Raw genomic sequence first — 24,672 nt, 5'->3', positions numbered from 1 at the left:
TTTATGTTGCAAGGACTGAACTAATTTTCAGTGCTGACCCGTCCCTAATCATGTTTAAACATCTGAAGAGCTCTCCTTGACAATCTGGGATCTCAAGTGCCATGTAAATAATTTATAGTCTTCCTTCCACCAAGTTCTGGTTTCTCCTTTTCTTTTCTGTAAGGAGCTTGAAGAACAAGGTTCCAGGAAAAAAACAAAGAAACAAACAACAACAATAAAAGAAAGCCTTGGAGCCCCTCTCACACTGGCATTTTCATCTTACGTGTTGTCTAAGACAGTATTTTTTTCTGCAAACATAAATGAGCTTAAATGTCTTCTCAGGGTCTCATAAGCCTTCCCACATCCTGTTCTCAGTAGTTGTTACAGTTGTGTTAGTAGGCCGAACAACTTGACCTGTCATGGTTGTCCATTGCCTTTTCACGGTTCTGCCCTGCTCACAAAGCCAAATGCACTGCTTTCCCAACCAGTTTCTGAAAAAAGAGCACAGAATCACGCATCATAGAAAACTATGGGAAATACTGAGGAAGTCCTAACCACAGCACCTGTGGACAAGTACAACACTCGGAAGAGAAATAGATCAGCTCTAGTTTTGCAGCACAGCTGCTTGTCTGTGCCAGGCCATGCCAGGTTGCAGTCACTAGGATTACCTCTTGCCTGAAGAAGCTGCCTGCCCCTTTGCAGAACCAAGGGTTCTGATTTCCAGATGAGTCGTGGAGCAGATGGACATACATGTACTGCTTCAGCTCTAGTAGTGGAAAGATTCCCTACCTGCTTGCCAGAGCCTTGAGCAAATTTCAGAGAATTAGCTTAAGAGTGTAAAGCACAGCTGCAAGGGGCGCGGAGTGCAGAACTGCTGCACTTCATTGGCCCTTGTTTGAAAATACTTGGCTAATAAGAGTACTTCTGCAGCTCTGTCTTGTTCATTCTCATTAAATTTATAGCCAAGCCAGAAAATGGAATATTTTGAATCATAAAGGATTTCAAATTAAAAAAACAACAACAGTTTTTTGATGTCCGTGAATTGTATGCTCAAAACAGAAATCTGTGTCACGCATACCATAGGAGTGTCATAACTATTGTGTCTGTCTCTATGGAAGCCTTAGGCAGAATAACCATTGACTTTCCACCCCCTTTTTCAGACTTCTCATACAATACAGTCATTCAGAATTTTATTACTATACTGTATGTAAAGTATGAATTATGCCTTTTTATTGATTGATCCCTAGTTAGGTAAGTGAAGAAGTTTAATTGGTAACTTCTGAAACTTACTGGTGATGAGGAAAATACTCCGAGAGTGATGGTTACGGTACTTTGGAGGAAGCTCTCTGGGACAGCACAGAGTTGCTAAAGGGAGTTGTTCTTTACTTGTCCATTGCCTTACTGTGTTGTCATTGTGCTTCTTTCCCACCTATAAAGCAGAGAAAGCATTAGTAAATGGTCTTAAGAAAAAATGCTGGCATCTTGTTAAAAACTGACATACAAAATATAAATAACGATTATTTTGCTGCAAAGTAAATAAGTTATTGTGTTAGTAACATAAATGTGCTTCTTGAATGCACTCTGAACTGCCTTGAGTTATATTCAGCTGAGTTACTGACATACTAATTTGCAATATTGAGAGGCAAAGGGTACCACTTCATGTAGAGAAGGGAGTAGCAGTAAACAGAAGTAAAATTTACATATATTTTATAACATTCAGTCAAAAGTGATACAGTAAGTTTTACAGAACTTGTAATGCTGTATTTGCCTGGTGTACATAATGCTATTTCAGTGCTGTGCAAGATAAGGAGGTCAGGTGTCTTCTAATGGCACTGTTTTAGTGCACAAGTGTTTTTGTAAAGCACAGTTTTTGTAAAGCACATAAAACACATCTTGAGCTTTGCCCACTGTTGTAGCTGAGTTCTCTGAGGTTAACCGGGAAAGAACAGCAGGAAAAATGGTGCTGGGAAAATTATTGTGATTTTAGTACAGAAAGTCCTGAGTTTATTCTGACCATGTTAAAATATAAACATACCTAAACATCATGGTATTTCAATCTGAAAACACCTAAAACTGGGTCCAAGTACTGGCTTAGTGCTTGAACTCTGCCAGACATGAGTAATTGAAAATAATCACTTCAATTAATGTTGTATTTAGTCATATTACTCTGATTGGATGATTGTTTACATGTCACAAAAACTCAACAGTTTGGGGATTGGGCATTTTCTGTTTCAACAGAAGATTTTCTGGGCTGGACCACCAGCCCCCTCGAGGAAGAGCAGTGTGTAGATGGGAAAGTCTACTCAGTTCAGCAAGGGTAATATTTAGAACCTGTGCTAAATAATTCTTCTTCTCTGCAGGAAGTAAATGCCAAAACTATATCAGAAAGGGTCAGTGGGATGGAAAAGCACATCCTCACTGGGGATTAGCTTGGTTAGATTATAACAGCTCTCAATTTTACATAAACTAGGCAACACCTGCAGAAAGTACTTTTACCTGTTACAGGTCAGTCTTGGAGAAAAACCTTACTAGACCTCTGCCATCACCACACTTTTAAATTTCTGTATAACAAAATAATTTCCTTTCTTCCCCTCAAGTCCTTATTTCTTTCCTTCCCTAAAAGCAGTTCACTGAGAACATGTCTTGGCAGAAAACCAAAAGGTTTATGAAGCTGCCTAGAAAGAGGGTTTTACAGATGCTGCTCACTAGTGTTTTCTTTCTTTAGATTTGGTAACTTCCTCGATTGCTTTTATAGCCTAGGAATATCTTTACTGGGTAAGTGAAACTAGTGAGAATTAAATTATGAAAAAATGGACCCAATCCTTTTTGATTTCCCAATAGAAATCACTTTTACAATAGATTATATATATAATAGAAATATATATATATACACATATGTGAGTGTTTATAGTGTTTGGTTACAAATGTGATGCTTCAGCTCTTTCTCTGTGTTGGTTATTCAGGCAATTGAATGAGTAAGTTACAGATGCAAAAACACTTAGCAAGCAAATAACCTTATGCAGAGGAACTCCTTTAAAAGGACTGGGTATGTGTTAAGTTTGTGAAATGGTGGGGAAACAACAGTAGTGATAATAAATACAAAACCAGATCCTGGGCTCTTGTCTTGAGATTTGAAAAGAAAGAAGAAAAGCTGTAAGAAAAGTAAGTGATAGAATTAAGACCTTAATTATTAGTCATTTGTGTATTTCTAAGAAGAAAAAAGCTATGCTCTTATTATTTCATCCAATAGCTGGTTTATTCCTTTTACTTCATGAAAATATGGTTCACATATTTTGGATCTTTGCCATCAAACCACAGGCTGTTCTATGGCTTGCACTAGATTTTGGATGAGTGACAAAACTCACTGAAAAACAAGTGCTATTTGTTTTCCTGTGCCTAGAATTTAACGGGAAATCAGGAGGCTAAATTTCCAATCACTTGTTAAACAGACCCAGATGTGAACAGAGCACTCTGCTAGGAGAAGAGTGAGGGAGGATAGGAAATGCATGACTAGTGATAAATTTGGTATAAATAGTGACCTTTCACTATACAAAGTAAAGTGCTGTAGATTTTCAGTGTTGTGTAACAGTGTGAAGAGGAATTTAAAAGGACATTTCCATTTCTGTAGCATCTTGGGTTTGTTTTTTTTTTTTTTGCTTAAATCTTCATCATTCTTCTACTCGGAAGCTGGAAATAATCCCATAGTTGCCCTTTTCCATTTGGCAGAGCTCATATTCCCCCTTCTCTTCCTCACACCGTTTCCTTGCCTTTTGAAAGAATGGGAAAACAACATTATTTGTCTAATTAAAAACAGTGTTTAGTTAACAGTAAATGTTATTGTGCTTTTCATAATAGTAACTTTCCCTAGAGACTTTGTCATGTGGCCTGATTCACCCCCTCACAAAATGCTGCTTTTCTAGTCTGTATAACTGGTTAACTCCCAGATACATCAGGGGGACCTCAGGCTACATGTAGTGGTTCTTCTGTTCTTGGCAATTGATTGGAAGGATTTTGTCAGCAGGGATAGCAGGAAATGACAGGGTGGTAAATACATGTTCAAAAGTGATGCTTTGGCTGCATTCAGTAAAAACAAATTTAAGAGCACAATAATCCTAGTAAGGCATTTTTTTAATACTTAGATTTTTATTTTTATTTTTTTATTCAAAGCTTGCTTCGTGAAGGTGTTACAGAAAATAAAAGGTATTTTTTGCTTGTGAAGCAATACATGGTTAAAGGCAAAAAAGTCTATAGGTGGTAGTGTCATGTCCCAGAACGGGAAACTTTCATGATACAGAAGTGTCTTCTGCTTTCAGTGCAAAGCACTTTTATTTTTTGTGCAGCAGTATTTCAAAATTCCCAATTTGCTGTTAAGTTTCAGAAGCAAGGTGGGTCTGTGTGCCTTAGTTTCTCCTTTCACAGGATGCTTGAGCCCTGGACTTTTTTTTAGGAGCTCGGTTTGCTGAGTATATCACATAGCTCATGTTAGATCCTCTGCTGTCCCAGGTGATTTAGGCCATCTTGCAAAAGTTAGGCTTCATCACTTTATGTTCAACCAAGTTGCAAGAGTAAGGAAAGAAATAATATTCTGGCATTTAGAGACGGGAGTGTGTTCCCAGACCCAGGCTGAAGTGTCTGGAGCAGGTATCTGTGCTGGTCTTGTCTCTTCTGTACTGTCATGGCACCATCCTGTCTTCACTTGCTTCAGTAAATGGGGGCTTTAGCTGGTGAAAGTTTACAGAAGCAAGCAGCAGATTTTGGCAGACTGCTGGTGTTAGTGACGTGGAGGAGATAAATCACAACAGGTTGTGTTACTGAGTCATTGATTCCACTGGAAACTTCAGCTGCAGTTGCATAGATACATTTTAATTCTCCCCTTCTCTCCTTCCACTAAATTGAGTCTAACTTGAAACAGAATTCTTGAAAAAGCTTCTGCTACCTTATTTTGTTCAGACCAACTCAGTGAATTGCATCTATTAAGATGATGTTAGATTAATGTCAGGTGAGTGAACAATTACCTGTGTATGATTAATAAACTCCCACTGAGCCCTAAATTTTGCAGATAGATTTCCCCTTCATGTGATTTTTTTTTTTCCTTTTTTATCATTCTAGTAACTGTTCCCATGGGGGTTTTGAAAGTTGTACCTGCTTTGACATGGTTTCAACTTTCATGGAAAATCCCAGGATTTTCTTTCTAGATGCATATAAATGTGCATGAGTGATCCCACAAGGTTCTGTGTTCATCCCGAGAAAGAGTTGACCAGCCTCAATTCCTATCAAGATCTGTGGTAGTTGGTGAAGTCAGCACCTCCTAGGAAGCAGAATTAAAATACGTAGATAAGATACTGCTGATTCTTTCACACATATGTTTTAAAAAATTTGCAAAATCAAAGCGGAATTTTGTGATGACTGTAAGTGGTCTTGAGAACACTAAACTGAAAATGAAACATGAACACTAAACTGAAAATGAAAAAATACACTACTGCCTGAAAGCGTCTTACTTCTGTGGCTGGTAGGGAATATGAAAGCTGATAGATGATTCACGAACGTGCAGCATGTTTGTCGCATCTTATTTTAAAAGCAGCGTGTCTCTTAGCCAGTTACCAAAGAGAATTGTTCTCTTGGTGATTATGCTGCATGTGAATTTTTGAACAATAAAGGAAGTATTTTTGAGTTTCAAGAGTACCTGGTATTTCTCCGTTCATGACTTCACTTTTTTTCTGTAAGGGGACTGAAGCCCATCAAAATATGTTATCAAAAACCACTGACTGAGTCTCAACTCTATGTGGGCTGCTCTGAAAGTTGGTTCAAGTTTTTAAATTCTATTCTGAGCAGATTTACTCCTTTCCTACTTGTTCTGTCACAGGTCTGACACTATATAAAAATATGAAGGGTGCCGCTTTCCTTCTGATTTGTTTCTCTCATTCTCTACATTATGATGGCTTTGTCACTTGGGCTGGAGGGGCTGTTGCTTGAGGGGAGGGATGGATTCATGCTGCAGACACCAAACTTTGTATTCTGAGTCATCTCCCAAAGGTGCCTACCTGTCTCTTAAGGCTAAGTTACGAGCTTGCTTCCTACTTGGGTGTTCTGAATTACAGCTACATTAAATGCTTAAAATGTCATAAAGCAAACAAAATAAATATCCCCAATGGATCTGGTTCAATGAAAAAAAAAAAGCAGTAAAGCTTTAAAAAGAGAGAAGGAAATAGGTGAAATAAGAAACAGAAGACGCTATTTTGAGTGTGTGCAGTGCTCATGCTCACCAGTGTATATATTTGAGGTGACTTAAGGTTGCTTCTGAGACATCCTTCTGAGGAACAGAAACTTGCACAGTTTAGCACTTATGTCAGGTAGCTGATGTTCTGAAGTACCATGGCAGAATTGCAAGAGCAGTTTTTCTGAGACCAGAAAGTTTTCTTAAGAGATGTATAAAGGTTTTTTGTTTGTTTTCCCTCAGGATGGGGATATAAGTTTCCTTGTTTCTGTACTGTGCAAAGAAAATTGGAACCCTGTTTCCTCCACTGGTCAGCAGTGGGTAGTAGAGTATGTAATCACAGTATGTTCCTAACCATGTTTTGTTGGTGGAACTCTCAGATTTTGGTTACAGATTTGCATGATACTGCATTTGACCCTTGGTCCCCCTGGCTGCAGGGCCTTTTGAACTGCATTCCTCACTGTGGTTGCTACCTGTGGTTGGTATCTTTTGGGCCTGCAAACTGATTTTCCCCGTCAAGCCTGGAAGTTCCTCATTTGGCTTCAGAAATGTGGCAAGGCACGTAGATGACCTCAGCAGCAGGGGATGTTTCTGGTGCAGTCATCTTTAATGTCCTCACAACAACAGGAAGAAATAGAGCTGGGGCACATTTTCCACACTGCAACCTCTGAAAGTAACCACCGAAGAAGATGAAGTAAGGAGACAGAGTGCCTGTGGCAGCAGTTTCTTAATTACCCGGTAGGCTGTGTAGTGAGTGTTCATATAAAATTTGTTGACATATTCCTAAATATATAAAACATTCTTTGGTTTGAATCCTCAGATTGACATGTCCTAAGTACTTCAAAGAGAGCAGCTTTTGGTTTGTTCTGAAGAGTAAGTAGTTAATGTTTGAGGCAGGTGTTGAAACAGTGACAGTTGCCTTTTTTGGAAGAGTCTGTTGAAGTCTTTCCAGAAAAAATAACGTGCTTGGCTCACTTAACCTTGCCTTGGGTCCATGTAGTAAAAATCCTAACATTGGCAGGAACAGCAGTACTCTGCACTCCTTTTAAAAACATGGTAGCGGAACCACCATTTTTAATAGACTTAAGTATGTGATTAAAAAATGAATGATGATAAGGTTTGTGTTTACTTAAAGGTTTTACTGTATGATCATTAGTTGAGGGTGTTTGTGCCAGACTTTTTGGTGATTCTTCTTTCTGTCTGTCGATTCCTCTCTGGTAAGACTCAGAAACTTCGAGGTACATGATAGGACCTGTCCTACAGGAAGACATTTGTCAAGCAACAGAAGGATGCAAAATGATTTCAAGTTTTAATTAATAATAAATGGAAAACCAAGTGTTTTCTGAGGAATAAACCTGTTGTTAATAGGCATTTAAGTACCAAATAGAAATTGCAGTGAAAATGTGTTATGCAAGCAAATTCAATTCTTTAATCAACATTTAGAAGTATTAATATTTTCTCTCAGTTTTTCTCAAGTGTCTTAAAAGGTTATGCTGATAATTCTTTTCTCTGATACTGATTATAAAAAATACTAGAGACATTATGAAATAGTGTAAATGATAAGCAATTGCTTTAGTTCTTAGATGCACTGTACTATTTTGAAGTAGTTAAGGAGTTTTGGTTCCGGAGAGTGGATTGCCAGCATTTATTCAGTATCCCTGCAAAATAATAACTGATTAAGCCCCTTTAATCCTTCCAATCTTTATGCACAGTATTTTTTTTCCTGATAGGCTAGGGGTCTACAAAGATGTTCCATTTGTCTTGGATATAAAAGATGGCATAGCTAAGAGGTGCTGTGTAAGCACTCTCTGCATGACCTGTCTTGTGCTGTTAGAGTATTCTTCATCCTATAAGGCTGTGCACACTATAAAATCTGATGTTAGGAGCATTGTAGAGATGCCTCACAAAATCAATTGATGGTGTATCTGCTTCTAAGTAGTGGAATTACAAAGTGAACACTATTTGCTAAATACTGCTTTTTAAAGATAAATGTGTTTCTATATTTTCCTGATATTGTAGGAAAGTTTCCTAAAAAAATCTAGATTTTCTTTTATAGCAGAGTTTTATTTCTTATTTGGGAAGTATAGTAATGTGGTATATTCTGTGTTACACTGAATAAAGACTTTTTTTTTTTTTTTAATTTAAAAAATATTTTCTGGTAGTCATATGAAAAACAATTAAGGAAGATCATTCAGAATTGGACAAGATGTTAGTTTAAACTTTGAAAACTATTCTGGCAAAAGCATAAATGATTCCTGAGCTGGTTTTTTGTTTGTTTGTTTGTTTGTTTCTTTGTTTTTTTTATGACAGGCTTGATCAAATTGAACTCTGTGAATTACACGGGTCTTCTCTTAGAGGAGAGAGTATGTGATAGGTGCATAATAAATGCTAACATAATAGCTGGAGGCATGGAGAAGAACTTCTGAAATTCCATGTACCAAAGGGCATAATTTATATGTCTACTTTGACACATATTTGTATGTACTAAACAAACTGATAGAGGACATCATGAAATGGTGCTGTGAAGTAAACAATAGCTCCGGGGAAGATAATGCTTGATTGATGTTAGTTAATTTTATCTAATTGGAACCTGACTCCAGATAATCTGTTTGAATAAATGTTGTTGATATATTGTGTTTTTTTTTTATAAGGTTAGAGAGATACTTATTACCATTATGCTGTTATAGCTTGTAAATAGTTCTCAGAATGGGCTGGAAATTGTTATGATGTATTTTTCACTCTGTCAATCATTACCATTTGTAGTTTTGGATTTTAAGTTAAAGGAAAAAATATGCTTTTCCACCAAAGAAATCTGGTTTAGTAGAAAGGTAGTCTGGGATCCAGTAAAAACACCTGATATTGCAGCAGCATGTATTACACTGAGTATATTCTCTTGCTCCAGGTTTCTTTTTCACTTGTACTCTGGTGCAAGATCTAATATATTAAAAGCAATATTTTGGTACTTCTGGTCAAGACCTAAGTTAATATAATCTATTTATAATGATTTTTCTAAAGATGCAAGTCATTTGCTTTGTGCTAGCTCAACATGTATTTTTCTCTTACTGTAAGTAAAACAGTAAATATTTCCTTTTCATGGCCTTTCTCCTTTCTTTCTCTCTCTCCATTGGTCTTTTTACTGAGCTTGAACTCATTCTTTCTGATATGGGAGTAACCTACTTCAGTAGTTCCTAGGTTTGTTGAGCTTCACATCTCTCCCTTCGGTTTCTTGGACCATGTTGATCTTACTCCCTCCTGTTTTCCCTGTTGTCTTCCAGCCCTCCCTCTTGCAGCATTGTTGCACCACTTTTGTCAGTAGCACAACATCTGAGTAGTTCAGAGCCCCCGTTTATTCAGCTGCCGTGTGCAACCCAGGCAGGCTGATAGGTTGGGAATACTGCTGTTTAAAACAGCCACTTAAGAAAAAAAATCTGAAAAAGAATAATTATGCGGATGTTGAAACACATGAAGTTTAGGCGTTGTTGGAAGCAAGCTGTAATTGCAGTAAATACATGTGCCAGATTACAATACTTTAACAGGCTACCTGTCTGTGCAGATAAATATACCATATTAAAAATATGTTTTTATTCCCATCAGGTGTCTTTAGGTTCTGTTGTTCAGTTTGAGAAGGGAAATTTCTCTTTGTCAGCAGAAACAGAAGAAAAGCTTTTTCCTGAGAAAAATGAATATCTGCTACAGTGGGCCCAGAAGGAATATGGAGCAGTTACATCTTTCACCGAACTCAAAATATCAAGAAACATCTATATTAAAGTAGGAGAAGGTAAAAACAAAACAAAAACAACAACAAAACAGCACAAACGAACAACAGCATCAATTGATACTTTTAAATGTTGAGAATAAGTCTCATTGTAGTACTACTTAACTTTTTTTGAATATTCTGATCATTAAGCATACCTCTCACTTCCCAAAAGATATGTTATGAAAGGGAGAGGCAGAGAACTATCAGCAAGCCTAAAGACCAGACCTTGGATGTAGATGGATTTTAATGGATTCTTTTAATGGATTCTGGTGTCATAATTGTACGTTCATAAATACAGATGCTGGAATCTTATAGGAATCAAATCTTCACCTTTTAAAAGGAATAAACTACTCATGGTGATTGTTTATGTGCCTTCATGTAAAGAACTGAAGTGGAGAACTTGAGGTAGGGGGCTATTTCTAGAAAGACCTGAGCTAATTTTTTTCAGTATACCCTTGCATAAGGATCCAGAGTATTTTGAGCAAAGAATTTCTGTCTTCCTCATGAAGGTAAGTTGCCTCAGTCTGATGTCCCTGTGTATTCTCACCCCAAGGAGCAAGGTTTCTTGTCCCTGTGAGCTGCATGCCAAATTCATCAGATGGCTAAGGGGAGCTGGGAGAGGACTCCAGCTCCTTAGGGATTCACAGGCCCATATTAGGGTAGGGCTTTGGCTGTAGCTGTGTAGCTGAGCAATATAAAATTTGGGTCTGTGCATTACCTTCTGGCTCATGCTTGCCCTCATCTGGCTGCTGGTCACATAATGTATTGTCTGCAGGGGACTTGCACCCGAGCTGTTCTTAAGCCATGAATAACTAACACATGGCTCTTCTCTTTGCTATGGTCTCAGAGCAAGAGTGTCAGTTCAGGAGTTTTATACATATCTCTATTCAAGTTTGTTTTCTGGAAAATACATAGTTAGCAAAAGGAATATATCAGGGAGAGCAGACTTTCCTTATAGCACAGGATGATGAGGGTTGAACTTTGCTTTATTGCAGGTATGGCACATTTTAAGATTTTAGTGATTGTTACTTAATGGCCTGTTTCAGTGATCTTTTTAGACCTCTGAAGATGTCATCTTCAGGAGTAAAGACTGGTAGAAGTGAAGTAGAACTGTTCTGAACTGTTTAGCAACTAGGGGTCCAGCTATTTTGAAATAGTAAAAATGAGTAGAACTTTTTGGCAACACCCAACAAATACTGGGGAGCTCAGCACTTACTAGCACCAGTGGCCTAGTCTAATTTAGTAGCTCTTCAGCAATTTTTTAGAGAGACTCCTGCATAGCTGAACTAATTGGCTACCAAAACAAACAAACAAAACCAAAAACAACAAAGCAAGCAACCAACCAAGCAAAAGACCTTATGTGGAGAGAACTTTATTTTTAACTACCTGCATGTAATCATTTGATTTTCTGAAGCATGAGTCTTGCCCCCCAAAATCAGAACATGGCTGTGTTGGTTTTGTCCAAAAACCTGCCAAATTTGTACAGGATTCCCCTGTGTGGTTTTTATTCTACTTGGCACCAATCTTGTATTTTAATGCCAGAAGATCATTCAGAAATACATTTATTAGCTTATTAAAGTGCTCTTGGAACGTTTATATGGGAGTAGTGGTCTCTGTGTTACAGGGATGAACATTTAATTAGATATGTCAAAAAATAGATTAAATAGTTTGTTGATTTGCACATCTCCAGTCAAAGTAGCTGAATATCTGTGAGTCTTGCATTATCTTTAGAATGTATTAACACACAATTTAATTAGGAGTAGTTACACAAAATGGAACTTTGTAAGCAACCAAAATAGACAGTTTCTGAGAAGACTCCTACAAACTAGCTCAAACTGTAACCATATTTGATTTTGATTTAAATTCTTGGCAGAAGAATTAATGTGTGTGTGCATGTGGAGGAATTACGCATGTGTTCAGGGGTGGGGAGAGGGTCAATTCTTGAACTGCAGCAGTCGTGCAAGAAGTTCTATGAAAAACACATGGGACGTGGACCTGTTCTGCTTCTCTGCAGAATAAACAATAGAATTACTAACACAGTGTATGCTGATGGACACTTAAAGCCTTTTCTACAAAAATCACACCACTCAAGTGCTTCAGTCAGGTACCCTCAGCTGCTAGTCTGTGAATCACAGCTAGTGGTACTTGTAATTTACAGGAGGTTGAATGAAGTCATTCCCTGCTGATACATATGACTGATACAGATTTTAATGGCAGTATTCATTTAATTATCTACATTTCATCTTTACTCAAGTTAGAAAAATCTGAAACTGGAAGATCTAAGATTTTATAAGCTGAGGCGTTAGCTGAGTAAAGCAAAAAGAAAATGCAAGACAGAGAACAAAGAAAAATCTGAAGAAGAATGATATTTCATAGAATAAAACTGCTTCTGATGCTCTGAGTCCCTGAAGTCAGTTTTGAAGCTATAACTGAAAGGGAACTGAGTATGTGATGGAAGTCCATCAAAACTGAGTCAGAGCCAGATGCATCTGAATCTTGTTGATAGTGTCCATCAAGAGCATGAGCACGGCTGGTCAAACACTGCAGGGATGGTAAGCACAATGAAAACCAACACGCTGGAAAGAGGGGTTTGAGCCAGTAGGCATATGAAGTGAGGTTCTTATTCTTGCTTTGATCTGTGTAGTAAAGGAGGTGGCTAAGTGATAACCATGGTAATTGCTATTATATTCTAGAAAGCTGGACTGCTCATAGTGGAAGTCATATTAGTACACATTTTTCAGTAGAAAAGTCAGTTCATTCCTCATGCCTCAATAAGATGTGATTATACAGGTCAGGAAGACTTATCAGTTAGCTAAACGTTACCTGATGCATCCAGTATCACCAATCTAAGTCCAGGGCAGCTGTGCTAGCTAGGAAGGAGATTATTTTCAACACATTTCTAAATAAGAAAAAAGTCAACCATAACAATAACAAGCTGAAAAATACTTCATGTGCAATCTGTTTACAAACTGTATTGCTGTGCTCCTGTCCTGGCGGAAGCTAAAGCTTCAGTCCTGACTCTGAATTTGCACCCTGTGCACACTAGCGCACATGTCCTGCACACAAACTTGCTGGGTTTAATACTTGTAGGTGAATGCTTTGTGCTGTGCTTTGGTGGTTTGTCCTGTCCTTCCTTGCTCCAGCTCACTGCTCTAGGGTGAGTACTGACTGGTAGGAGCTTCCAACCTCCCTACAAAGACTGCAGACACCTTCCCTTTTTTAACACAGTGCCATTTTAAAGTTGAGATGATGATCTCCGTAGCGTGAAGGGCCAGTAAACTGCAAAATGCCTGTGAAAAAGCCCTGCCATTTGAGTGGCAGTGGAAAATCCCAGACATCTTGTTCATCCCCAGCTTACACTTCTGAAAGGCAAGCTCTGCTTGGATGAGATTTTTATTGCTGAATTAAGCTGCTGTTGCCAAGGGCACCTGTCTTGGAGAGTGACACCTGATTAGCAGCTCTCATTTGCACAAAAATCTTTTAAGCTGGGATACTCAAGTTTTACCCAGTTTAGCCAAGAGCCCGTGGGTGATACGTGATTTGTACAGAAGACAGCAGACAGTGTCTGTCCTCCTTTTTAAAATGGAGGTGCTGCCCACAGAAACTACAGCTCCCAGTGTTCAATACAGTCTTAATTGGAGCAGCTTGTGAGTGCTGGAGGGAAAGGCAGGGGCTGGCAGCTGTGCACAACTGCAGCGCCTGCCTTCTGGCCAGTGGGGATCCTTGGCTTATGTGTGTGCTTGCCAGGGCCTTGCCTGACGTTACTCCAGGAGAATTTATTGGTAGTCTTTTGAGATTAGAGAGGTGTAGGGCCCACAAATTGGCTGTTTTACTGTTTTAATAAGTTTATTAATGGATTGCAGACACTTCTAGTACCCTTTTAAAGTAAGTAAACAAATATGAAGTGAAGAAAGAGAAGAAGAAGAAAAAAATGTAGTGACCAAAGAAAATAGAAATGGATCTCCTTTTCTTTTCTGTTACAACCCAGATCTTGGTAACTAGCTGACACAAGAATAAATACATTTAGTGGAAAGTGTGCCAGGAGGACATAAGTGTGTATGTCAAGTCGCCAGTGACAGTTAAAATGAGCTGCAGAAGAAAAGCGTGCTATCGAGCAGGGGCCCAGGCTGGGGTGTCTCAGTGCTGGTGGCAGTGAGAGCAGGGGTTCCTTGAGAGCTGCATGGAAGTGCCAGGAGCTGAAGTCAAGTTCTTTGCAATGGCTAATGATAGCACCTGTGGTAATTATCCCCAAACTACTTAGAGGCTAGTATTTTATGGCTTGACCTGTGTTGTAGCATGGCAACTGAGAAGCAAATACATCTTATCTATGTATGTATAACTCTGTAGATAGATATAAATTCAAGTTCAGTATAGATCATTTGGGATTACTTTCCATTCTCTGCTGTTGTGGGAGGAGTTGGCAGAACTGCATCTGCATTCGAGGCTAATCTGACAGGGCACACACCAGATGTTAGAGGAGTGCTTTCCTTGTGGAGTAGGAATCGTTACTGTCCCATACATCTTTCATAAGTTCTGTACAAAAGACAGCAAGGTTAATATTCAAAGACTACACTGTGTAAGATGAGAAGAAACTCTCCTAGTTGTTTCCATTGTAGCTGGGGTCACAGAAGTCCCAGGTCTCCCTGAAAAGTTGTGTACCACATGCAATTGCACTTCAGGAATGATGTTTCGGCTCTAATTTGTGGAGCAAACGCAAACAGTGGTCTCAACTCAGTTTCTAGGAGTTCATCCACAGCTTTACATACACAATGTAAAATTACAAATTACAACAATGTTTGTTGTAATTTTTTTCTACCTTGCTACTGTTCTTAATAGGAAGGCCACCTTTATCAAGCAAAGGTCAAAGACACAACTGTTTGAAATTCTGTTCTCAAAAGACTTTTTCTTGAGCACAATATGTTGTCTTCCTGTGTATTGTGATAATTCATATGTAAAGCTATTTCAGAAATACAAAGTATTGTTATATTTAAATGGATATACAGCTTCTTGAGGCACAGTAATATAGGCTGTGCTTGAGACCATCGTACCAAATGACTATTTTTTGTTTTGTTTTGTATAGTAATTAATGCTTGTGATCAGCTAGGTAGTTAAAACCACAAAAAATTATATATCATAGAACTTCCCCACCTTAATTATGGGTATAATGATTAGACTTCCTTTATATCAATAATTTGCCATCATTATCTTGCTACATTAAGTTTTCCTTGTACTAAAGAACTGTAGTATTTCTACACCAACTCTTGACTGCACAAAATGTAGGAAAATATACCGAGCAAGGAAATAGAAAATATTTTCTGTGATTTTTAAAAACAGCAAGTTTATAATAATAATAAAAAAAAAACATTTTCTAAAGGGAGGAGTTGAACATAGATGTTTTCTATGAGATAAAAAATATATATTTTGAAAATAAATATGCAAGGAACAAATTAAGTATTTTTTTATTTTGAAAAATGCTTACATACTTTAGTATTGTTTTCAGATTTCTCGGAGGGACGACAGAGTACTTCTAAACTACAGATTTAAAAATTTAACAGAAATTACATCAAAGATGTGCTATGTTTTTGCAATGGTGATCTCCCTTTCAACATTATGTTGATTTCTCTTAAGTACTTATGATAGGTAATAAATATACCTTTTGGCCTAGAGATCTACGCCATAAAATACAGTGCTGCACTGAAGTAGATGCTATGCATACATGAATGTAAACTGATGTTTATGTATGAAGCTTTTCTTTCTTTTTTTTTCTTTTTCTCCAGATCAAGTGTTTCCTCCCTCGTGCAACATAGAAAAGAATTTTCTCTCTTTAAATTACCTTGCGGGATACCTACAACCAAAAACAGCAGAGGGGTGCCTTATGTCTAATTTAGTCCAAGAAAGGGAAGTTCATATCATTGAGCTAATTACTCCAAATTCCAATCCATACAGGTAAAGTATCCTCTAAATTGACCAAATCTGTCTAAAAGCTAAGGATTTCATCTGTCTGTTGGAAATCAAATGGAGGTAGTCATTTCATCATTACAAGAAGAGCTTGGACTTTAGTACTTTACCTTAAGTAGAAACTAGTTCTTCAGCATGTAAAAATTTTGGATTCTGCTTCATGATTCCAGGATTTTTCTGGACAATACTGTAGAGCACAGTTTTCATGGACTATATCCTGCCTTCCCGCAGACTGAAATTTTGCTCAGTCAACTGAAGTTTTCCAAGGCTAAGGTGTATAAGGGAATATGAATAAGGACAGAATCTTACAGACAGGGATTAAGATGAGCCCACCGTATGAGGAAGTAAGAGAAGGGTTAAAAGTAATCTTGTCCTGTCACAGGTAATGATGACTGGTAGCAAAGCCAAGGGCATTGGTTACCAAACAGAGATCCAGAGGTCACAAGTGATCTGTGGTAAATGATCCACAGTTAGTTTGCAGAATCATACCAGGATTTTCTGTAACATTTCAAGTTGAGTTTAAGGAATATCTTGATAATCTGTATGAAAATCTGTAAGAAAAAGGGTTGAGTATATGAATACATGTATAGGCACAGAATTATATCATAAAATGGCTTGAGATAGAATGGACCTTAAGGACCATATAGTTCCTAATGCCCCTGCCGTGGGTGGGGATCCCACCTGCTAGATCAGGTTGCCCAGTGCCTCATCCAACCTGGTCTTGAGCACCATAGAGTAGTGTAGTGGTTAGGGGAAATTATTTAACTCTGTATGTATTATTAGGGTTATCTGAATTGTCAAAGATACTGTAAACTTCAGAGTTATGACTTAAAATATTTAGCCTTTGCCTGTGTCTCCTAGGTCTTAGTGGGAGCACATGATCTAGAGTTTGCTTTCAGATGATCACACCTGAAAAAGCTTTTCATAAGTGCTGAGTTGCTAGAACATAAATTTGCCATGAAACTTGTATGGTTTTGTTTCTTATAAGAAGAAAAATACAATTTCATCAGAGATGAGATACAATTAAAATCCTGTCTGCTTACTGCAGGCACTGGCTTTCCAACATTGTCCACTTCTGCTCCTCATGCATTACGTTCGAGCACATCCCATTCCTAATCAGGAAATCACACAGGGAGTCGGAGGTGGGAGGAGGGTTCTTTGCAAGAAGGGTAATTATCTCATTGCAAGATGCTAAACCCAGAGCCTGAAAATCCTCTCTTGTGTACCAACTTTGGGAGAGTAAGAATGTGCTGAGGTGTGTTGGAAGGCAAGTAGCTTAGTCCAAAGCATTTGCCTGTATATGGCAGTGGGCAGCAGCCCCATCTTCAATAGAGCTGATGGTTGGCTCAACATCACTCTCACAGTAAGTCCCTTGTAGCATTGTGCAATGATGACAGCCATGTCTCCATCCCTCTTGGCTTTTGACTTTGGCTGAGAATGCATGACAGGAATTTGTTTTTCAGGTGATAATGCTGCAAAGTGTTTAAATGTTACAATATTAAAATTTAAAAAAGACATTAAGGGTGTTAAGTTTCTTCTTGCTTCATTCTTGGTTATAAATACTTGCCACAACTATCTTAACGAAGTTTATTCACATAGAAACATACAGAAGCTGAGCTGAGTATGTGTAAAACTACAGGCGATAAAACAAAAGGTCCCAAGATACTAAGTCTTAATGCAGAAGATTAGTTGAAACATGATATTTGGTGATGAGCACATTCTTATGACATGTCCCTATAAGATGATTTGGAAGTAAAGGTTTTTATTTTGAATTAATATTTTGCATGATGAGATATTATTGCTCTCCTTATTTTTACTGAAGGCTTGAAAATCTGGATAGTGTTCATCTATTTTCCAGCAATCAGTAGGCTGTACATCTGTTTTCTTTTCGTTTTGAAATGAGTATATATCCAGAAGTATTGGAAACTAAATATGATGGCTTAATTCCTCAACACACACAAGATCCTATGCAAAGTAATTTCCACAATTTAACTGTGAAGGCAGAGACGTTGTCTAATATAGTATTTGTGCATTTTTTGCTATTAACTTGCTTAATTTGTATTTTTACTTACTTAAGGTATTGTTTTGAGTTTTAATATGGTTATACCCAGAAGAAACTCGAGGCACCATTGCAGTGAATTAAGAAAACAGTATTTACTGTATAAAACAAAACTGCTACTCATAAAACTACCCTGCTCCAAATAATAACTGAAATGAGTAGCACACTTCTCATAAACAAAGAAACAAAAAATATTATTTGTCTAAAGAGTAGTTGAAGAGAAGTTGTGTCTATTGTTACATAAAATCATTTAAGAGTATGTGGAATAACAATCTGTTTTGCACATGTTGTGTTGTCTGGGATAATCTTCAGCATTTTAATCAGCTGGCCAGACAGTGGAAACATGATGGATTGGAAGAAGGTTGATAGCTGAAAATGTCTGGCATTCTGGTCTTACTTTCTCTCTATTTTCCACACACAGTGCTTTCCAGGTGGATATAATCGTTGACATTAAACCATCTCAACCAGGCGCCAGGCTTGTCAGAGACATCGTACTTATCCTCAAGTGTAAAAAATCTGTCAATTGGGTTATCAAGTCACACGATGTCCAGGGAAAGCTGGAAGTGATTGTAAGTTAAGGCACCTTTTATTTTTTGAGATATACCATGCTGCAGCAACATAGAATCTATTTGAACATGATGTAGTACTGTCCTATATTGATTTTTGAATGTATTCTTAGTTGCCTTTTTTTTTTTGGATTATTACTACATTTCAAGGAGTAAATTCAGAAACTATATGTACTTTTTTCTCCTTTACGTACTGACCAACACATCACAGAATTCGGGTGGTTAGTGCAAGGATTTAGGTTCTATGTCTTCTTAACTTCTGTGGAAGTTAAAACATTAAGCTGGATCTTCATCTCCCTTCTTGCTGTTACTTTGGTGAGAGGATCTACAGGTTTATTTCAGAAGTTGGAAAGATGCCTGTGAATTGAGAATGGATAATTCTAGATACAAGTCATATACCCATGTTGCTTTAGAAGTGGGAACTGCTTTGCTCCTTCCTTGTGATTCTAGTGGTCTCCAGCCTTCTCCCCTACCAATATTTCTGTCCCCAGCAAGTGTTTGGTCAAATTGACCTCACCTCTGCTCAGACCACAAATAATAGTTAAAAAAAAAAATAAAATCAGGGTTGATAAAGCTAAGCCTTTGAAACCGTTCTTACACATAATTGGAAGCTCAGATTCAGAATGATTTTTGGCACAGACTCTGAGGCTCAATGCTGTTTCTACTAAGAAAATGCATTTTCCCTTTTTTGAAAGAAAAAAAAAAAAAGAAAGAAAAGAATAAAAATTAGAATGATCTCATGGCCTATAAATGCATGGCTTATTTCTCTCTTAAATGATCAATTGAGTGCATTGTAAAGTTGATCTTAATGCTGGCTCAGGACCAGCCAGTGGCCTACTGATTAACATTTTTTTTAATAACTAAGGTATACTTTCAAACTCTGGCTATCTATATTTATAAGAATTTCACTTTGCTTAGCAGCTTTATACATTCAATGCATGCAGGGCAATACTGCAATACTGATAGGATCCAAAGGCTGCTTGATCTAAATCTTTTGCATACCACTCTGTTCTCTTAGAATTTGACACTTGATTTTGAGAGTGAGGAATATAAAAGGAAACAAACAATGGTGTTGCTTAGAAAATTGTCTGAAAATATTTTCAAGAATTGATGATGAAATTCCCTTCTGATCCCTGGTGCATCTTTATCTTATGGACATGAAAGGACATTCTGGTCCTAACTAACCAGCCCGAAAAACATTGGACTTTAAAGTTTCATTCTGGATTATTGCACAAGAATCACCCATGTATATTTAGACCTCTTAGCCAATGCTGTGTGGGCCTGCTTTAACAGGACAGACAATGGTGCATTAGTTCACTTCATGCTTGCAGATACCCATAGTAACGCATTGCATATCTACGAAGCTACCTCTTTGTAGATGATGAATTTTTCAAGTGAGGATTTCTAGGGGATTTTAAAATGTTATTTAGTAATTATTGCCAGTATAAGTAAAAATTATTTCTGTAATGGGTGGAAAAAGTCAACATTTTATTTAGATCAGCAAAAGAAAATAATACTATATATGGAAATGTCGGTCTGTTAGGCTGTATATTTATGTTAGGATTTGTGGGTGTTTACTGCTTCATTCATATAGATGTCCCATTTTCTGAATGTATGTTTGTTTTACTTTATTTATAGGGGAGTAGGGAAGGGAACTAAACACCCACTTGTCATTAAAAAAGCATATACATCCAGGATTTAGGATTTGTTCATATCTCTATTAAGTTGAAGGTCTTTCCAAGCCCAAATTTAGACAATGCGTAAAAACATTACTAAACAATTAGGTAATGCTTCACAATGTTCTTTTTTATTAGTTGAGTTGGTTCCATGCACTTCAATTTTCCTAACTTCTTGCCCTCAACACAAGTCAGGATTGTCTTGAGGGGATTGTCAGACTGAGTGAAAGGTTAATGCTGCACTGCCTCAAACTCAGCACTGAGTTAAGGTCCAGGTTCATAGACAAGAAGTGGAAAAAACAAAGAAACAAAACGAAACAAAAAAACTTTTTGAGTCATGTAGCTCATCTCCCAGCTTGGTATGCTTCTTGATCATTGATGGACACAAAATTGAGTAAAAAGTGAGTAGTTTAGGTAAAAGAATTACACAAAGTATGTGTAGTGCTGTTCTCACAGGCTGTGTTTGCAGTTGTATGTCCTTACATCAATTTCAGTTTCTGTGCTTGTTGGATTATCTGCACTTCACATTGCTTCCTTCAGTGTGGGTGTCTTTTTACAAAACTATAGACAGTATAGTGCAAAAAGAAGTGACATCAGAAAGATTTGATAAATTGCATTAGCTTCCATTTATTTCAAAGAAACGAGTGTGCTGAGGGACAAAGAGTGAAAGAGGTAAGATGCACAGAAGAAATCTCTGAAGATTTCATAAGCTTGAAGGAAGTGATCTTGAAATGAGGAGAAGTGCCTACCAATTTCTGAAATCATCTCTCTTTATTCTGAATAGTTTGTTGGGTGGCTCTGTTGATTGCCAGTACTACGTGTGAGGGTGTTGACAGAACAAGCAAGTGAAGGAAGGTGTGCCTATTCCTGCAAGTCCTTGTGCTTGGCTTTGTTTCATCAAGGCGATGCAGGACTGAACATTTACAGGCTCACTGTGGCATGGAGAGGTATAAACAAGCCCTGAAAATGGTCAGATGCCAGCTAAGACAATAAAGTTCTGGAATAATATTTATTCAGCTGTCTAATCCTGACAAAAAGGAAAGGAAAGCAGAGAGGGAGATCCAGCGAAATTGGGATAGCATAATAATTCCAGCCAGTCAAAGCTGCGTGTAATAAATTGTATCCAGATTTGTATCTGTTGAAGAATAAAATACTATTGGATCCAAAACAGTAATAAAGCACTAAAATTAGGATACCCATTGCTTCCTTTATATTTCTGTTCTTCAGTGACCTTTGCTGGTCATTGATAACTGTACTGCTAACAGTATCATTAAACCAGATACTTGGCACCTAAAACTCCCTTTAACTTCAGTTGTGAAGATTTGAGTGCTTAAAGAATGCAAAATTGCATTACAAAGAAATGAGGGAGAGAGATCAAGGTAAATTATAGTATTCTATCAGAACTCATGAGCTTTAATCACTGCTTTGTTCAAAGGCTCTGTTTCTGAAGTCAAGTAGAGGAATATAACACCTCCGTGACCTTGTGCAGTACAGCCATATGATCTAAAAATAGGCTGGGCAGAAGCAAGAAATCAGTGCAATAATTTTTTAATTTTTTTTACGTTCTTGAGCAAGAGAAAAATAACACTGTTTTGTTGAAGGAAACTAATGGGGATTTAAAATAAATAAAATGCAGCCTGTATGATGGAGAATGTAATCAGGAATGGAAACAGAAGTGTGTGCTGTACAGCATTAAATGATGTAATCTGCATATAGAAAGTTCAGTTCAGTCACATTGCAGGAATCATTGATAAGTGGGTCATTATGCCCTTTACTGCTATGAGTGTTTAGCTTGCTCTGTAGTTCTTAATGTGATTGTTATAGTGATAACAGTAATACCATAACAATAAATATATAAGGGCTTAGCGTTGTGGGAATACATATTTACATTTAAGCATTTAAAACAAGTTAAAACATAATATCAGTGAATATTTTCTGTCTGCCCCTCTGACAGCTAGAGATGCTTGTTGTATCCTCTTGACTTGCCTATTTGGACAAGAAAATTTGAAATTTTGTCACACTTTAAAAAAAACTTTACACAGTTTGTCACAGTTTAAAAAAACTTTAAGTTTTTTTGGGGGTACAGAAAGTATATGTTGTCTTTTAATTAGTTTGATCTGTCATAAAAGTGCATATTCTCACCTCACTGTTCAGTATTTCTCAGTTTTGAAGAAAATTCAGTATTAAACAAATGGCTATAAATACACCCCTCTTGTTTAGGAATTAACTACGTCTGACCAACTTAATTGACTTTACCCTGGAACAGCCTGAACCAGTCAGAGGCTGGGAGGAAGGCAGAGCTTTTCTCCAGGTGTACAGCAGTTCTGTGTTTAAGACGGCAATTTATTTTATTTCCCAGGTGATCTCCATTTGCAAACTGCTCTGTTAATTGATAAAGTAACACTTCTCACCAAAATGTGAAATCGGTGTTGATATTTCATGTCAAGTATTCTTAAATGGTAGATCATGAGCCATGTTTTTCTTTGTTTGCAGACATCAAACAGTATTGGTTTTGGAAAGGAAACAGAGCGATCCATGATTATGAGTAAATCAGTAATACCTGATATTCCTTCTTCTCATGAGAGTTTGATCAAGTGGGCTTACGAGCATAAATATAGCCCGGTTACTTCCTACACAAAAGCCCCTGTTGCTAACAGATTTCACCTGCAACTTGAAGATACAGGTAAGCTTAAAGATGGAGTTTCATTATATAGAAAAAAAACATTTGCTGTGTTGCCAGGTGTATGATGCTTTGAAATCTCCTTTCTCAGTTTTAAAGATTTGTTGTTGGGTGTTGTAGTACTTTCACTGCTCATTGTCATTTGTGTTGGGAATACATCTAACTGCTGGTTTAAAAACAACAGCAAAAAATCTGTGGCTTCTTGATCAGGACATAATACAATTTCCCTGGAATTTTCTGAAGTGTTGGTGGAATTAAATGCTTATAGTTTGTTCAGTTCAGAAGCTTGACCGTGCTCAGTGCTTGCTGGAAAGAGAGGACTTCAGTGACTGGATATTTTGTTAGTTAATAAATTCAGTTTTGATTTTTATCAAAAATATGAACACATTTTCTTAAGACAGTTAAATGAACTTTTAAATTGTTTACAGACAAAAGTGGCTTATCAGAAAAGTATGAGCAAATGGAATAAATACAACCATTAAAAAAATTTACTTGGCCAAAGTCATTGCTGATGTAAATATATCCTGGTCCATTGAAGCTAGTAGATTTGCTTCTGCTTTTGCACTCGTTCTGAATTTAAGTCCCTATAAATTTTGTTTAGTTGTTTTGATAAACGCTTATATTTACACAGATTTTATCAGCTGCACTCTCATGGTTTCCAGATAATTATCTGCTTGGGCCAGATGTCGAGATTTCGGTCCTGAGCAGTACTGCCTATAAGCCAGGAGATATATAGTGTTCTCATTACTCATCATAAAGTTAACGCTCATTTAACTTCACTTTGGCTATGTAAGTACTTCCACAACAGTGGAAATTGTGCCATCAGGTAACAGAAGAATTTCAGTCAGTGATTTGAACAGATATTTCAGCAGCACTAAAATAGTGTATTTCTGGGCTATGGTGTTTCCTTTATGTTTGTGGTTGCCCTTGCATAAAGTGAAGCCCACTCCTCAAAGTCCGTTGTTAACTGTTAGTGAGGCATATTTCTAGAAGGGATTAAATATACCAAGATTAAATTCTAAACCCTTAGCGGAGGAATTATGGCTGGTTACCTGTAAAGTAGAAAGATGTTTCTTTGGATGTCTTTCAGGGGCTTCCTTTCTGGATGATATTTTTTTTGGCATGAAAATTACTCAGTTATGAATTCTTCTGTGAAAAAAATATTTACTAACCTAATTTACTTTTTTTTTTTTTTTCTTTTAGAAGAGATGAATGATGAAGAAGACCATTCTCTTCCTCCAGAGCTGACAGAACTGCTGCCTGCCTCAAAGAATCCTGCATTAAATGATGGCCTGACTTTTCCTTTTCACATTAACAGAGGAAGGCACGACACAGTGGGAGAAGGAATTTTCCCATCCAGGGATTCAGTGGACACATTAATAAATCATGACTTTGAGCGTTCCCTCCCAAAGCACAAAGAACCTGAAGAGGTTCAGGGCAGTGCTGATGTAGCCCTGTCAATAAAGTGTGATGACAAAGTCATGACAGTGGCTGTAGAAAAAAACTCTCTACAGGTATGTGTGATCTCGTATTGTCAAATTTGGGCAAACTATTTTGGGCAGGCCATTTTGTTTGTATTTTGATTTTAAAAATAAATATTCTAAGAATATTACCACCCTCACCCCCTGAAAAAAAAGTTTGAGGAAACTATACTGTGGATATCCTTTGCCATAATGCTGGGTCTTGTTTCCTCTTCCCAGCAATACAGTAGATCGTAGAGGGATTTCTGGTTAAGGATTTGCCATGTTGATTCTGTCAAAAACTACTGTATTCAACCATCAGT

The 24,672-nt window shown here is 37.4% G+C and overlaps 1 protein-coding gene across 3 annotated transcripts in view; it reads left to right on the top strand.

Annotated features, from left to right (window-relative positions):
- TGFBR3 (transforming growth factor beta receptor 3) overlaps nucleotides 1–24,672 on the top strand; it is a 161,014-nt gene that overhangs the window by 109,496 nt on the left and 26,846 nt on the right. For all 3 annotated transcript variants that reach the window (XM_084527515.1, XM_084527514.1, XM_084527513.1), the window contains 5 exons: nucleotides 9,788–9,971; nucleotides 15,728–15,896; nucleotides 18,389–18,536; nucleotides 22,703–22,892; nucleotides 24,093–24,403. In XM_084527515.1, coding sequence (XP_084383641.1) covers nucleotides 9,788–9,971; nucleotides 15,728–15,896; nucleotides 18,389–18,536; nucleotides 22,703–22,892; nucleotides 24,093–24,403 — 1,002 coding nt within the window. The remainder of the gene's footprint in view (nucleotides 1–9,787; nucleotides 9,972–15,727; nucleotides 15,897–18,388; nucleotides 18,537–22,702; nucleotides 22,893–24,092; nucleotides 24,404–24,672) is intronic.

Source organism: Aythya ferina (assembly GCF_964211825.1).
Source record: "Aythya ferina genome assembly, chromosome: 8".
NCBI lineage: Eukaryota > Metazoa > Chordata > Aves > Anseriformes > Anatidae > Aythya > Aythya ferina.
The sequence above is the reverse complement of the archived record's forward strand: the minus strand, read 5'-3'. Positions and strand labels throughout refer to the sequence as shown.